The sequence below is a fragment of the Callithrix jacchus genome, chromosome 16 (genome assembly GCF_049354715.1).
Source record: "Callithrix jacchus isolate 240 chromosome 16, calJac240_pri, whole genome shotgun sequence".
NCBI lineage: Eukaryota > Metazoa > Chordata > Mammalia > Primates > Cebidae > Callithrix > Callithrix jacchus.
Genome location: NC_133517.1, coordinates 58,775,386 through 58,792,205, shown reverse-complemented (window position 1 = coordinate 58,792,205; position 16,820 = coordinate 58,775,386). Strand labels below are relative to the sequence as shown.

The 16,820-nt window shown below is 46.0% G+C and overlaps 1 protein-coding gene across 1 annotated transcript in view; it reads right to left on the bottom strand.

The window, feature by feature from the left end:
• The window catches only part of COL22A1 (collagen type XXII alpha 1 chain), a 332,005-nt gene that overhangs the window by 166,239 nt on the left and 148,946 nt on the right, over window positions 1-16,820 (bottom strand). The window contains exons 17-22 of the mRNA XM_008983195.5: window positions 15,036-15,089; window positions 12,860-12,904; window positions 8,423-8,467; window positions 8,120-8,149; window positions 7,797-7,850; window positions 3,495-3,548 (exon numbers count right to left, since the gene is read on the bottom strand). Of these exons, the coding sequence (XP_008981443.1) occupies window positions 3,495-3,548; window positions 7,797-7,850; window positions 8,120-8,149; window positions 8,423-8,467; window positions 12,860-12,904; window positions 15,036-15,089 (282 nt within the window). The remainder of the gene's footprint in view (window positions 1-3,494; window positions 3,549-7,796; window positions 7,851-8,119; window positions 8,150-8,422; window positions 8,468-12,859; window positions 12,905-15,035; window positions 15,090-16,820) is intronic.

The window sequence follows — 16,820 nt, the reverse complement described above, 5'->3', positions numbered from 1 at the left end:
TGAGCTCCTGGTAACTGAGACCTTAATGTTTTCAGAAAATCCTAAAGCATTTAGCGGAGTGTCTGTGCATCACGAGAACTCAATGTGAGCTTTTTGACAGACTGACACATGGAAAGAATGAAGAAAGAGAAAACAAGAAGTCAGGCTTTGGGGACACACAGTCCCCCACCCCCAGTGTGCAAATCCCTGAGGGTCCATCAGTGGCTGTGCTGTATCCAAGCCTGTCCTTCATCTGCAGAATTGGTAATGGCAGGGCTCTTATGGGAGCTGCCATGTAATTAGAGCTCAATAAACACTATATCCTACCTCTCCCCATCATCGCTGCACCCTAACCCCTCACCGTGCTTGCTTCTCTGGATCTCCCTGCTTTATTCCTCGAATCTCCACACCTGGGGCAGTGCCCAATTTCCAAGGCCTGTGGGTTGTGTTAAGCTCAGACCAGGCTAAGCCCCACTGCATGGGTGGCTGGTATTGCTCAGAAAGGTAAAAAGCATTTCTGACAGCAGTCACCTTGGGAAGCACACCCAACAGGCTTATAGAAACTGTGTCTAAGAAGGTGATATGGTTTGCCTGTGTCTCTGCCCAAATCTCATCTTGACTTGTCGTTCCCATAATTCCTATGTATTGTGGGAGGAACCTCGTGGGAGATTCTTGATTTATGGGGGCAGTTTCCCACATACTGTTCTTGTGATAGGGAATAAGTCTCGCAAGATTTGATGGTTTTACAAGGGGAAACCCCTTTCACTGGGTTCTCATTCTGTCCTTGCCTGCTACCACGTAAGACATGTCTTTCACCTTCCACCATGATTGTGAGGCTTCCCCAGCCACGTGGAACTGTGAGTCCATTCACCTTCTGCCATGATTGTGAGGCTTCCCCAGCCATGTGGAATTGTGAGTCCATTCACCTTCCGCCATGATTGTGAGGCTTCCCCAGCCACGTGGAATTGTGAGTCCATTCACCTTCCGCCATGACTGTGAGGCTTCGCCAGCCACGTGGAATTGTGAATCCATTCACCTTCCGCCATGACTGTGAGGCTTCGCCAGCCACGTGGAATTGTGAGTCCATTCACCTTCCGCCATGATTGTGAGGCTTCCCCAGCCACGTGGAATTGTGAGTCCATTCACCTTCCGCCATGATTGTGAGGCTTCGCCAGCCACGTGGAATTGTGAGTCCATTCACCTTCCGCCATGACTGTGAGGCTTCGCCAGCCACGTGGAACTGTCAGTCCATTCACCTTCCGCCATGATTGTGAGGCCTCCCCAGCCACATGGAACTGCCAGTCCATTAAACCTCTTTCCTTTATAAATTATGCAGTCTTTTGCATGTCTTTATCAGCACGTGAAAACACACTAATACAGAAGGTATGAGCCTAATGGGTGAGCTCTGGGCAAGATGTTCCCTCCTGGCCTTAATACATTAGATAAAAATGTAAATTTTAAAAACCTTCACAGTCATCTTTATATAAACAGGTCCACCTATCATCTAATTCTATTTTGGAAAAGTAACAATTGCCCAAGTTCAATGCAAAATGAAAAAAGCTTCATGTAAACATTAATTACATAAATGTAGAAAGATTGTTGTTTCTCTTCAGACTGTGCAGGAGCATGTTGAGAGAATGACAGCCATGTCAGCTGTCACATCTTGCTGCCCACCCAGGCCAAGTCCCTTAATGAGCACTTTTTCTCCTAATGACACAGCCAGTGGTGACACCTTCCCCACTGCTGCAAGAAGTAAACTGGGCTGGAGAGCTAGGTGACCTGCAAGGTTCACACAGCTGCTGAGAAGTGGAGCAGTGCTTCAATCCCAGGTGCGTCCTCTTCCGAAGTCTGGGATCCTTCCAATTTGTGGAGGAGGAGGAGGACACCTGGCTTTGACCCATCTAACTACCTCACTTGACTGACAGGGAAACTGAGCCAGGGCTCCACGCTGAATAGGAAGTGAGGGCAAGTGAATCTCTGATATGGTTTGGCTGTGTCCCCACCCAAATCTCCTCTTGAATTGTAACTCCCACAATTCCTACATATCATGGGAGGAACCCAGTGGGAGGTGGTTGAATTATAGGGGAAGGTCTTTCCTGTGCTGTTCTCATGATAGTAAATGAGTCTCACAAGATCTGGTGGTTTTAAAAATGGGAGTTTCCCTACACAAGCTCTCTCTTTGCCTGCTGTCATTCATGTAAACTGTAACTTCCTCCTCCTTGCCTTCCACCGTGATTGTGGGTCTCCCCAGCCATGTGGAACTGCAAGTCCATTAAACTTCTTTCTTTTGTAAATTGCCCAGTCTCGGGTGTGTTTGTCAGCAGCGTAAGAACAGACTAATACAATTTCTCTCACCCAATGCACCTTCATGATGCCTTTCCCCATCTCATCTAGCCTTAAAATAAATTATTTGTAGAATATTAAGAATTCAAAAGGGTTATAGGAGGCACAGTTTTTTGAGAACCAAAGACTGAGGTTAACTAGTGGGTAAGCACAGGTTGGAGTCAGTGCTGAATGAGAAGAGGAGGCCACCCCCTTTCAGAACTGAGAATGTGAAGTCAATCCACAGCAAAATATATGGCACCATCCATGTCACTGAGCTACAGATTGTCCAGGCTAAGAGAGGCCATTCGTGGGATAAGGGCTGCCTCTGTCAGATGCCAGGACTCCATTCCCACCCAACCTCAGTGGTGAAAATCCCCAGAAGCAGGAAGCCCACTGGTCCCTGGAGCTACTTGCCCCATCTGTGGATGCCTGTGGCCCTCAGATTGTTATCCATGTGAACTAGTAAAAGGTGGTACCTGCTTAAGGGTTACAGTCCAACAAATGTGAGCTGACTTCCTATCCTGTCCCAGGTCCCTTGATGGGAACCAGGGACACAGAGTCAAGTCTGGCTTTCAGTTTTCTTTGCTGTGGGAACATGGCAGAGGATCAGGGAGTAACCCCAGCATGACTCTGCAGCCCTCAGAACGTACAGCATTGTTTCAAGAGCTGCACTTACTGGTGAATTAGACCCTTCCAGGGTATAAAATCTAGATAGGAAAACAGTGCTTAATTAAATTAAATACACTGACATATGATATTAAATAATAGCATGAATACATTAGAGACACAGTTGTTTCTTTTCACCCCTATTTTTTCTCACTTTTCTCAAGACTTAGCTCAAATATCATCTCCTTCAAGAAGCTCCCCAGGCTGGATCAGTTGCTTCTTCTCTGTGTTCCCTTGGCACTGGGCTTCCCCCTTATGGGGCTGTGATCACCTAATGGATTTATGTCTCTATATCTATGACTCCTGGCAGACAACAGACTCATCTCCATGTCCCTGAGGCCCAACTCAAGGCAGAACACGGTAGAACCTCAACCATGTTTGATGAACCGAATCCAACCCTTCATTCTTCAATATTCATTTCGAGCCCCTGAAAGTGATACAGTCTATCTTCTCTGTATGATGTTATAAACTAGGGACCAGTGTGGGCAAGCTGAGGAATCACAAAGATAAGAGAGTTTACTTACTCGGAGACCTTGCAAACCAGGAGGTCCGTCCCTGCCTTCTGGGCCTATTGGACCCTTTAGGGGGGAAAAAAAGGAAAAAGAGAGAGAAACGTAATGGTAAATGCAGGGCTCGATGGCATAGCTTAGGCTTTAGACTCTCACCCTCACTGGATCGTGTAATGCCAAACCATTCCGATGGGGAAACTGGGAGGTCCCATTCTCTCAAACCTCTAACACTTTAAAACATGGATATCTATCTGATCTGATTAACTATGTTTCACAGGATGTGAGCAACATAGTTTGTACTTTACACTGAGTACTGCGAGCATCCAATGGCTTGCTTTAGTAGTTTGCACGAAGCATGCAGAAAAGTATTGTCTGGAACTAAGTGTCTTTGATTCTAAGCCCAATGCCCTTTCCCTGTAGCTTGGGGGCTCAAAAAGAACTGGCACAGATTATCTGACTCTCAGGCAACAGTGATATGCAAAACATGATCACCTGGACAAATGAATGAAATTGCCTAGGAAAGATCAATTCCAATTAACCAAGGAACACTAGTGCAGGGAGGGGTTATACTGACCCCATTCAAATCCTGCCCGCTCATCCTGCCTCGATTCTGCCACATGAGCTCAGGCAAGTCACCTGGTGTCGTTAAACCTCAGTTATGTTATCTCTAAAGTGGGGATGTTACAACCACCTACTAAGCAGTTATGAATGGGTTCTAAGTCTGGGGCACAGCACCTGGGCCCCCAGATAGCACCCTGATTTATACCATTGAATGAGGCATACCACATGAGTGAGAAACTAAAACCCTAAGCTTAAGCTGTGATTCTGTCACCACTTCTGGGTGAATTTGGCCAGAAGTGTCCTCTCTGTACTTCAATTTCCCCATCTTCGATAAATATTATTTTCATAATTATCATACGAATAGCTACTGATGCTCAATTTTGCATAACTATACGTGACCAAGCTACATTTAGGTCCAAGGTCTTTTCTCTTAATAACATCATGTAAATGAATAAATAAATGGACAAACTGCAATAATTAAAGGTGTGGATCTCTCTTCCTAATGAGGAGATTCTATTGAGCTCAGGACACACAGAAAGAGAAGACCCTAAAGGCATGAGTTTAAGGTCAAGAGATGCCTGGCATTGATCTACATAGCTGGCCCTTTAATGAGTGGCCCCACCAGACATTGGTAAAACTATCAGAGCCTGTTTCATCTTGGAGAAAGGATGAAAGATGCCAGCATTTGAATACAGAATGCTGAACACTGTTTCCATTTAGAGAATGGGATATATTTTCCTCTCTCTGGGATTGCTGAACACAAACTCAAAATTTTCCATTCTCGACAGAAGTCACTGAAGCCAGCTTCTCAATTCAATTCAACCCAATGAATATTTAGAAAGCAACTGCTCTGCAGAAGGCCCCGAACTAGGTGCTGCCGGGATTCCAAAGCAGATAGAAGTGACAATTGATATTGGCATTGGGCTCAGTGAGGCTCCATGGTGCTCTGCTTCGGACAGCAGCTCATTTAACCTCACTGTGTGTTTACATAGGGGAAGATTCTACTGCAGATTTCCAAGTGAGGGGTGAATCGAATGCGGACTGGAGATTAAGCAATGTCACCAAAAACACAAAATTACTTGGGGAAAAATTTAGCCATGAAATCAGATGCTCTGGTTCCTAATCCCAAGTGCCTTCCATGACCCTGTTTCTCTAAGTTCATGCTGCGGCCAGGTTCACTTGAGTGGCCCCCCTGAATACCTGCCGTAGGGCTATCTCTACAAGCATGCATTAAGTCCCACCATGTGATAAGCCCTGTGGACTGCGAGATGGGAGAGACACTGGTCCTCACCTAAAGAATCTTACAGTACCAGACCTCTCATTACTGTCCTTCTCTTAATAAGGCCTTTAGTTAGGCTGTTTGCTTTTTGAACACTGCCAGGGGAACCTTATCACTAACATCATGTGTTGTACTGAATCTCATTCTGCCTAGGCTAGAGGACATCTTCAGAACCATGGGCTTCCCTGTTGGGCATCAGGCTAAAATAATCTGAATTTTGAAAGTAGGTAGGTTCGGCCAGGCATGGTAGCTCATGCCTGTAATCCCAGCACTTTGGGAGGCCAAGGCAAATGGATCACAAGGTCAGGAGTTCGACACTAGCCTAGCCAACATGGTGGAACCTCGTCTCTACTAAAAATACAAAAACTATCCAGGCGTGGTGGTGCACGCCTGCAGTCCCAGCTACTCAGGAGGCTGAGGCAGGAGAATTGCTTGAACTCAGGAGGCAGAAGTTGCAGTGAGCCGAGATCACACCACTGCATTCCAGCCTGGCAACAGAGCAAGACTCTGTCTGAAATAAAAAGAAAGAAAAAAAAGAAAGAAGGTAGGTTCAAGACCCTCCCCATGACCTATATGATGGACCCTATAAATGTTACAGGCAGGAGATTCCCATTCATCATCTAGAAATTGCAAAAGTTTACTTGTAGTTATTTCCTTTTTCACACAGCTGCTTCTTCAGACTCTGAGATTGCCTCCTGCGTTATTCCATCCCTGTATCTTCTGCCTTAGTATTTTGCTTGACATAAGGTATGTGGTCACAAACATTTGAGGTTTCTTCCTTGTCTCTCTCCCTCATTTGTTACAACAAAATCTACATAAAGGGTGAGGACTACCCATATATTTCCATCTCAGAAAGAGCCCAAGAAGGTTGAGTCATGATTAAGCAGGGCTAGCCACCTTTAGCTTCTTCTTCTTTAGTGGAGGTCACGAAGTAAAGTAATTCCCTTTTACGCAGCTCAGAGGAAGTATTGTACACTCTGGGGTGAAAAGAGTAGAGGCTGCATGGTGAGACCTGGGCTCCAGTTCAGTTCTGCTTCTCAATAGCTATTTGACTTGTGCAAACCACTCAATGTCCCTGCACCAATGTCTTCATTGGTAAAAGATGAAAAATAACATCTTCACCCTTGCAGACTAAATATGCATGTATTTGCATAAGAAAACATATTATAGTATAGACCTTCAATACTTGCGAATGATAGATACGAAATATACATGTATATATGCATAGAAAAGTAAACACACTGCATTGCACTATCTAGTTTAAATCTCTCAACAGTTACAATGTGGGCAGCTCTGGAAACTGAACCTGGAGAGGTCACAGAGAGACGTAAGTTAGATTTTCTGATCCAAAATCTCTGATACAAAATTATTTTAATTTTACTAGAATTAAACATCCCTTGAGTTTCTTCTATTTTTACCCCAGCAAAAACATATAAATGTATCCTAATAAAGAGCGGGCCTCAATAGCTTAATGTGAATCTGATTTATATTCAATTACAAGTCAGTGATTTTATTTCTTTCAATAAAATACAGTAACTTGAAAGCAACAGCAGCTCATTGCCAGAAGGAGCAACTTTAAAGCAGGAAGCCTGTGGAGTTTACCATATTCTTATTAATTAGCCTCAGTGTCGGAACTCACATCACAAAATAATCACAAGGGCCCTTCGGATGGCCTCTTCCAAAGTGGTTATTTACGTATCATTAAATTCTTAACAGAGGGAGAAAGCAAAGGCTGAAATGTCCCAGGCCACTGCAAAGTCAGAATTGAGCAGAAACATGGGAAAAGTGAGTGCACTTGAAGTGATTCAACTGGTACATAAGTGTCCAATTTTTTTGTTTTTTGTTTTTGTTTTTGTTTTTTCAGACAGAGTCTTGCTCTTGTTGCCCAGACTGGAGTGCAGTGGCACAATCTCAGTTCACTGTAACCTCCACCTCTGGGTTCAAGCTATTCTCCTGCCTCATCCTCCTGAGTAGCTGGGACTACAGATGCACACCACCACGCCTGGCTAGTTTTTGTATTTTTAGTAGAGATGGGGTTTTTAGCATGTTAGCCAGGCTGGTCTCAATCTCTTGACCTCATGATCCACCCGCCTTGGCCTCCCAAAGTGCTGGGATTACAGGCATGAGCCACCGAGCCTGGCCTCAATGTTTTTGTTCTACTTTATCTAAAAGGAAAATAAAACATCAGACTGAATCCCCAGAAACCCCCATCATGGCTCATTTGGGACTGCGGACGCTGAAGGCAGGGTCCCAGCACTTCAATCCCATTCCGCCCATGGCCAGCTGCATGATGTGCAGAGACTTATCCCACCTCCTCCAGGCTCAGTTTCTCCTATGTGAGATGTGACTGCAACAGCACCTCCCACTCAGGTGATGTGAAGGCTGAGATAATGCCATGCTCAGCCCTGGGAATGACTATGATCTTCCAAACCCAGAAGTGCGCAGAGCAAGCCCTCTGCAGAAGAGGGAAAACTTACGGGAATGCCTGGAGGCCCAGGGGGGCCTTGGTGACCTCTGGGTCCTGGAGCTCCCTGGCAACACAAGCCAAACACATGTTAATCATGACTTTTCCACCATATGATCAGGCCCAACAACACCCACAGCCCTTTCCTGACTCAAAGTTTCCTTTCTGAGCTCTCGATAGGGAGCTAAGGTATGGGAGTGGGCCTTGCTTTTCTGGCAGAAAGGCAACTGGAGTCTGAAAGGCTCCATCTGAGCTCAGCCTGAGATCACGGTTGTGGCTTTTCTGCTTCTGCTGTGACCTATATCCCCATTTGAAGAGGACGTGTGTACCTCTTACCTGTTCTCCTTTCAAGCCCTCTCGCTGCACCTGAGGGACAAACCAAACATTAGCAAAGGTGTTGGCATTTCCTCAACCACAGTCAACCTCTCTCAGCTCCACTAAAAACATTCATTCACAGGGCATGCGGTCATGCCGTGCCTCCTGACTTTTCTCTGATTCTGCCCTGTTTTTAGTGTTGAAAGCCTTCTCTCCATCCCATGTCCTTAGAAGAGTGCTGCCTTTGTCTTAGAGGTGAAGACTTCTCCAACAACCCAATTCCATCAGCACCTGCATCCACGATTCCAACCACTGGTGACTCACCACAGAGCCTGGTACCCCAGGCGGCCCCGCAGGTCCCACATCACCCTGCGCAGAAACAAGAAGAATGTCAGCGTAGTTACTGGTGCCGCCTTCTGCAGGGGCCACATCCCATTCCGAGGCTCATTCTTGCAAGCCCAGGGGAGCACACCCCTCCTTGAGCACCATCACATATATCTTTGTTTCACCCAGGCCTACTTTCTTGTGATATTCTCAAAGTTCTGGGTCTGATCCTCATCTCTGCCTCAGATCACAATCCTCCTTGTAAGCGGGAGTCTTATTTTCTATTTTGTGCGCATCCAACCCAGTGCCTAGATCTGGGTCATGTTGGTCATGTTCCATGAACACCTCATGGCCTTCACCAGCCTCTGCTGCCTGAGAGCAGCCTCCTAAGCCCCTGCCTGCATCAACCACTGTCTTTGCTCTCAGAGCTGTGGGGATATTTGTTGACATATCCCTTGTGCCAGGTTCATAGCTCTGCACAGTCAGCATTCAGTAAATATTTATCAAATAAATAACTAAAAATGTGGCACTGATCCTCATCTATTTTCATGAAGTCACTTTATACACAAGATTTGTCTCCTGCCTCCTCCTCCTTGGCCTCCAGGTCCCCTGGGCTACAATGGCTCTCTCCTGACCAGATGACCCAGGGTGTGCACTACATCTCGGTCCTAAATGAAGCATATTTGTCCATTGTGATAACAGAGAAATCTTTAATGCTGCTTCTACAGTGCCTTGTGGCTAAAGCAAGAAAAATACTTACAGCCAATGTCTCCACACATGACGTGGGGACATAACTTTTCCTTTTACCTAGAGCTTAGCCCAGGGAGCATGGGAAACATTCAAACACTGTTGTTAAATAAGCTCGTAAATGAATAAATAATTGCCAAATAAAGCTGAAGGCATCTCTTAGATCTTAAGGCTAGGGAGGAAGAGTGAATGGCTCAAGACACACCCTCAGTGCCTTGGGGATTATATTCCATGCATAGGAAATGTTTCTTCAGAAGCCAAATGGACATGTTCACAATGTGTCTTCCAGCTACACTGTCTCCCGTCCCTCCCCACGACTTGGAAAAATCACGTTGTTTTTCATAGCATCAAGTGTTTTTCTAAAAATCCCAATTAATCATGTTTTATGTCAAAAACCTCGAGTGCCAGTTTTCTTTATTGTATCTTCCTGTTTTTCACATATAAAAATTGAGCTCTGCCTCAGAAACGTTTCTCTATTTTGTTTTATTCTCTCCATGCTGCCACTACCCCTGCACACATGTGCACACACACCAGCACATGTTCTCACACACATGTGCTTACACACACACTGCATTTACCATTCTATGGCCTCTCCAGACACTTCCATGACATGAACGCATGAAAATCTCCATACACTCAGAACCTAGCGTGGAAATGTCACCATTTCTTCATGAGTGTCCTTCAACTCCTCCAAGTGGAGTTAGATTTCCCCTAGACTCCTGCAAACCTTATTCATATTTTGGTAATACAGGATTGTTAGAAGACATTCTGAGTTACACTGTGTGTGTGCGTGTGTGCATGTGTGTGTGTGTGTGTGTGTGTGTAAGGAGAGTGAGAGAGAGAACAGCTGAATAATGAATCTTTTGAGGTTCAAAGTCATGTCTTTTTTTATGACTACTTTGTGTCACTATTCCATTCACTTCTCTTGGTTTCATTGTTGTATTTATCATAATATTATATTACACCAAGGAAAGTGAGTTTCCAATAACAGTTATGAAATCAATTAATCAATACATGTTTTAATTACTTTCAACTCACCATATGAGCTCCAATGTGCCAACAAATTTGTTAGGAAAACTAAGACCCCAGTGTGCATCCCTAACAACTGTGTGTATACAGCTAACAGTTATTGGAGAGACTCTGCCTTCCAGGCTCTTCTCCAAGGACTGGACATGGATTCACTGTCATTCCCTATGATACTATCTTTCCTGCCTTAAAGATGAGGAAACTGGAGCACAGAGACACTGAGTGAATTGTTCAAGGTCAGGAGTCTAGTAAATAATGGGACCAAAAGTCTTCCCTAGAATCAATTTCTTCCCACAGTATGGGTGACACGTTTTTGTAAAGATCAGCTGTGGCCACCGCAGTGCCAGTCTCCGTGACGGGCTCCTGTGTTCCCTGCTTCCTGCACACACCCTTGTACAGGACTTCCCACACCATCCCTGTTCCTCTGTGTGACTGACAGGATTAGGTGATAGAAATGACTGTGGCTTCCATCTCAGGTGCCCTCCTTTCCCCCAGCCTTGAATCACTCACTGCTCACTTTCGAGAAGCGATTTCCCTTTCTGTGCACAGTACCATGGAGAAGCCCGTGTAAAAGGGAAGTAAACATCTCTGGCCAACAGCTGTCGAGAAGCTCGGGCCTGCTGGAGACCACATGAGTGAGCCTGGAAGTCGATCCTGCAGCCCCCGTGGACCCTTGAGATAAACTGTTAGTGTATCCCCACTGACGGCTTGACTGCACCTCAGGAGAGCCCATGAGGCAGAACAATGCAGCCATGCCAATCCCAGATTCCTGCCCTCAGACTCATGTCGGATCTGAAATGATTGTTTCCAACTGCTAAGTTTCAGGCTGATTTATTACACAGCAGCAGGTGATGAGTGCAGCCATGGACCCATTCCAATGAAACTGTTAAAAAGGCCCAAAAATGCATCCTGTGACACTTAAATCTGCAGTAAATCATCAAATGAACAGGCAGATAATACGAGAGGCCTTGGTGGATAATCAGATTCACTTTGGGTCTTGGGCAAGAAACTAATTTTCTAGACGTCTGTCTGTTATCTGTAAAATGAAACAGTTAAAAAACCAAACTTCTCTACAGTCCCAGTGACTTTCCCAAATTGTGACTCTCAAGGATGCGATCGCAGAATGAGATGAGCGGCGTCCTATGACCTGAGCCTCACTGGTTTCCTAATTATTTTTATGAAAACCCCCAAATCACACCATGGTCCTTGACCTTCTCCTCCCATTTCTGCTGCATTTATCATAATAAGAAATAATAACTCAGCAGTTCCCCTAATATGAAGGGAAAAACCAAATCTCTAAACAAGGTGGAAGGTTGGAACTTATAATACACAGACACACACAGACACACACACACACACACACACACACACACACACACACACACACGGCAGCAAGAAATAGAGTCATCACCTAGATCCAGACTTCAAGCCTCATTCCCTCTTCTTGACTTGAAATAAACTACTTTTTTTAAGACATAGCATCCCCTGTCAAGAAACTGCAAGAATATATTAAAATCTTGACACCAGGATAATACAACAATGTACATCTCAACTCTAAAAATACTTAGAAGGAGAGAGAATAATTAACTCAGCTAGCATTGAAGCCTGAGCGAGTTTGGAAGACATTAACATTCTCCAGCCCCCATCCTAAGCTGAGGTCTGTGTCAGCCATACTATTTATTTATTTATAAGATACCTTGTCTGCTTTCATAAGGAGTTGGAGCAGCCTTCTCCCATATTTAGAGCATATGCTGGGAACCAGTCTGAGTCAGACAATGACCTTCACCTGAACTCTGCCGTGAGCTGCTCCAAGAAGCAGTGATGCTGCTGGGCTCTCAGCCGTCTGGATTGGGCTGGATGTCCCCCGTCTCAGTCCCTGCTCTCTCCCCAGCTCTACTCCAACCTAATGCCTGATGCCTTCCTAAGGGCCTGTCTAGGAACCTGGAGGAATGTCATCCTCTTGTACTCAAACACAGGCTATGTCTCGTCACCCCTCCTGTGACAATCCAGAATACAACATGACACCTTCTCTTTTTCCCTCTTCATTACCCTCAGTGCTTAGGAAGCCTCTTTTCATGGATGCTTTTGTAGGCCCTTCACATTTTGCAAAGAATGTCTACATGCCACTGTTTCAGCTGAGATGCAGAAATTCTTAGCAGCAAATTGACTTCATTAAGCCTGGCAGATATTCTAAAATAGATACCCAATATCATAATATACAACCTTTATTTTGTTTTAAATATCTAGGACATTTTCAGGATTCTGATTCTGATTTTTAAAAATTTGCAAAATGCAGCAGAGAAGGAGAAAAGAAGAGGAAAAGAAAAGGAAGGAATTTTTATAAGATTCTTTATATTTATTCATAGCCTTCCTTAGTCCAAAAAGCATTGTAAATAGCATAAGATTTCAATATATCTAAATATTATATAATAGAACTTGTTTTGCTTGTTAAATGGACTGTTATTCCTAAATGTAGAAAAAAATCAACATGACAGCCAGCAGTGTCTTGTTTGTGAGTTCCTGCCACCCTGACCTCCACTCTGTGTGGGGTTTGTTCCCAGAGCTGCAACCCACGCTCTTTCCCTGGGCCTGATCTGCCAAGGGGGCAGTCCCTACACCTGCCTGCCCAGGGTGCAGAGCCCTCCCCACCCCAAGCTTGCTCACCTTCTCTCCCTGGGGTCCTGCCACACCAGGAGGGCCAGGCCTCCCCTGGAAAAAAAGAACGAAAAGGCGGATTATGACAGGCACTAGGGATACCGTGGTGGGGAAGGGGTGGTTGGAAGAGGTTGAAAGACAGCTGCAGCTCCTCTTTGTGGCTGGGCTTTTCTTCGGAAGCCAAAGTCCCTTTAGACCCAACTTTCTAGACTGTGCTTATTGCTAGAAAGTTCTTCCTCAAACTAACCTAAGCTCCTCATCTCCAAGCTTTCTCGTCTGCAGTTGCACTGGCTCTACAGCACGAATGACACATTTGGAGAAAACAAAGAACCCTTCCTAAGGGACATGAGGGCCTGGGCAGGAGGAAGCAGCAGCGAATAACCAGGACCTGGCCTGGCCCAGGGAGCAGAGAAGGCGAAGTGTGGTGGAGTCAAGGAAATCCTTAGAGGCACTGAGGACTGGTGAGTTGCCAGGCAAGAGGAAAAGGGCCGCCCGGACTCTGGCGAGGATTAGTTAGCGCCACAGAGAACCCAAAGTCCCAGAGAGCTGGTGCAAGGGATGCTGAAGACATATCCCTCCTGTTCTTCAATGTCCCTGCTGGGAAGCCTTCCACAAGCAGCCAGGAGACCGCTTAGGCTTTCCCAGCTCTTGCAGAAGTGGGGCATGGAAACGACCCCGGCAGTCACAGCACAGGGCAGTCCTTAGCCAGTGTCCTCTCAGACCCCAGGGAGGGCCTGGAGGGCAGCTGCACAATCAATCTCCATCCATGGACAGAGGGCCTTGTATAGCAAAGGATCCTAAGGACACAGACATGCACTCCAGGATGCATGCAAATATCCCTCACTTCCTCTTTACTCTCAGCAGCAAAGATCTGAGGGACCAAAACCCACGTGACAGCAGCGGCCCTCCGCAGGGCTGGCTTCCCCACACCCTGAGGCCCTCGCCAGCCGCCCCAGGCCACCTGCGTTGCATCTGTGTGCTGGGTTACTGTTTTTCCAAGCTCATCTATGGGAAGGATTACTTTCCCTCTTGGTCATCACCAAGTAGGGTATTTCCAGCTACAAGAGCCAGGACTGCCACCGAGACAGCGCAAGATGAATATTTTTAAGCAAATCAATAAATCGTGGTACATTCCTACCATAGACCATTAACTGATAATTTGAGTCAGGCCTTTGGTGAATATTTTTTTAAATGGTTCCATGTTTATGACAAAATGTTGAGGGAAGAAAAGCAAGATATAAAAAGTACAGTTCCAATTTGTTACATGACAATAAACACAAATCCAGATATTTGTGGGAGACGGAATGAACTCTAATTTATATTATTATTTATTGTAATTCATTGATATTGGATATAATTATGTACATATTATATCTATGATTTCATATTGTAGAAATATATTAATTGACAAATATGTTAAATGACGCTATGCAACATAGCATTTTATTGGCTTTAACATGAATGTATGACTTTAGGTTTTAATTTTTAAATTTAAATATGTAAATGTAGTTTATTTTGGAATAGATATATGTTCATATGGTTCAAAACTGAAGTGCATAAATATTTAAAGTCCCCTTCTGGGGGCAGCCAAGCAGCAAGGTTACCACTGTCTTGCTGATTCTCGCAGAGATGGTCTTTGTAAGTCATAGGTGCGTTTTCCCCCACACCATTCCACACAGTTCTTGATTTTCACTGAACCACGTGTCTTGCAGACCACTCACATCAGTCCATCCAGAGGTTCTTCACGAATGTCCTGAGCATCATAGCACTCCCTGTGTCCTTGCATCCTGATTTATTTAGCTAGCTCCACACTGAGGAGAATTGCGGCTGTTTTGAATCCTTCCCTCTGGGGACAAGACTGCAATGAGCACTGCTTACACACAAAACCTTGAAACTGTGTGCATGGTCAGAGGCCTTTACACTATGGTAGCACATCAGCTTACCTGATGTAAACTGGATTTCAAGTGGTCTATGCACTGGGATCCCTCTAGCTCTGGAGTTTGCAGAGTCAACCTACAGCCACACAGCTGGGGTCTGGTCCTAGCCTCCTGCAGCCTCCAGCTGAGCAAGGAGGAGGCCTAGGTTCTGAGGCTCCGTGGAGCTTTGTGTGGGGTCTGGTTGCCCCCATCCTAGCCCAACATGACCTCTGATGAAACCTAGCCCAACAGCGTCAGTACCCACCTACCTGCTGTCCTGCCACCCCAGGCTTCCCGGGGAATCCATCCAGGCCTCGCTCCCCCTGGCAAAAGGAAAATGGAGAAATAATGAGCAGGTAAGTGACCACAGGCAGTGGCCCAGTGCACATCCCCACAGTGACTGTCATGGACAAGGAGGGCGGGGAGAAGGGGCTGTCTGCACATGTGCACACATACATATGCATACATGCACGTGCACACACACACATGCACACACGCACACATACACACCAGACCTAGACAGGATGCGTACTGGAGGACAAGGAACATAGGTCAAAGGGCAGAACAACTGGATTCATCTCTCTGCTTTTCACTTTTCAAATCTGTGGCCACGTGGCTTCCGTGAGCCACACTGTCTCTTCATCTCACGATTCTTCATCGGGGTCAAAGCCATGGGGGAGTGGGGTCTGTAATGCAGTTCATAAAACTTCAGGCATATTTTATGCATCATTCATTTGTCCAGTAAACACGTACGAACACGCACCATGCCCCCAGTGCTCAAAATCAACGTCAGGGTGAATTGCTGGAGCGGGAAGCTACCATCTGCACTTTCATCTGTTTACACTCAGACGGAGCTGACTGAATCTCCTGCTCCTGTAGATCTTGAGCAAGTCACTTCACCTCTCTGAGAGCGTTTTGATTACTCATTATGGGGATGTTAGTAACCCCATCCTCAAAAGATACCTATGACTCTCAAAACAAAGAAAAAAAAAGGCCAGGTGCAGTTGCTCACACCTGTAATCCCTTTGGGAGACCAAGTAGGGTGGATCACCTGAGGTCAGGAGGTACAGATCAGTGTGGCCAACATGGTGTGAAAACCCATCTCTACAAAAGTTAGCTGGGTGTGGTGGCACGTGCCTGTAGTCCCAGGTGATTGGGAGGCTGAGGCACAAGAGTCGCTTGTACCCAGGAGACAGAGGCTGCAGAGAGTTATCATGCCACTGCCCTCCAGTCCTCTAGCCTGGGTGACAGAGTGAGACTCTGTCTCCAAAAGAAACAAAAGATACCCATGCCCAAGTCACCTGAGAACATCCCTGCTTAGGATAGGTACTGAATAAATGCCACAGTCATCCCCCAGCTGTGCCCTGGTTTTCTTGAGCCAATTCCCAGGTGCTGGTGTGTTCTAATCCTGGGTTAATTCAGACATGGTGTTCCCAGCTGGAGCCCCTCTTCCAGGTGGGCTGCAAGAACTCAGTTGGGCAGACACTCAAAAGGTGGGTTCACACTGGTCTGAACGGTCTCCCACCTGCACCCCAGCAGCCGTGGCTCTCCTCTTCATGCTGCTCAGACACAGCCACTTTGTTCCCGGTTTTGCCTTCCCTGCCTCCTGTTCCCGCCGCTGCCTCTGCTGCACCCTTCGGGGCTCAGATGCAGTGTCACCTCCTGACCTTTTCATCTAAACGAGAAGCTGTCGGCAGCGGCGGCACGGTCTCATTTTCTTCTTCCTCATCTCCCTTAATTCAATTTGCATCTATTATCCGTGCGCCGCACCTCCCCACTCACACGAGGACGGAAGGAGTGCGCACTCTTTCCGTTCTTGGGTTCCCGGAGCCTCAGTGTGGGCCCCGCTGACATTTACTGGATGACCGCGAGATCATACCTACAAATTCTGTTGAACTCTCTTTCTCTTTCTCTAGAATCTCATTTCCCAAGTGGTGATTTGTTTCTTTTTGAGGTTGGCGCCTCTCTTTCAGGATGCTGTTTTTCTTCCATGGGTCACAGGTGCCTGGTTTTCTGCCTGTGGCTGCTGTGGGTAGCCGCCCACTGGTGGACAC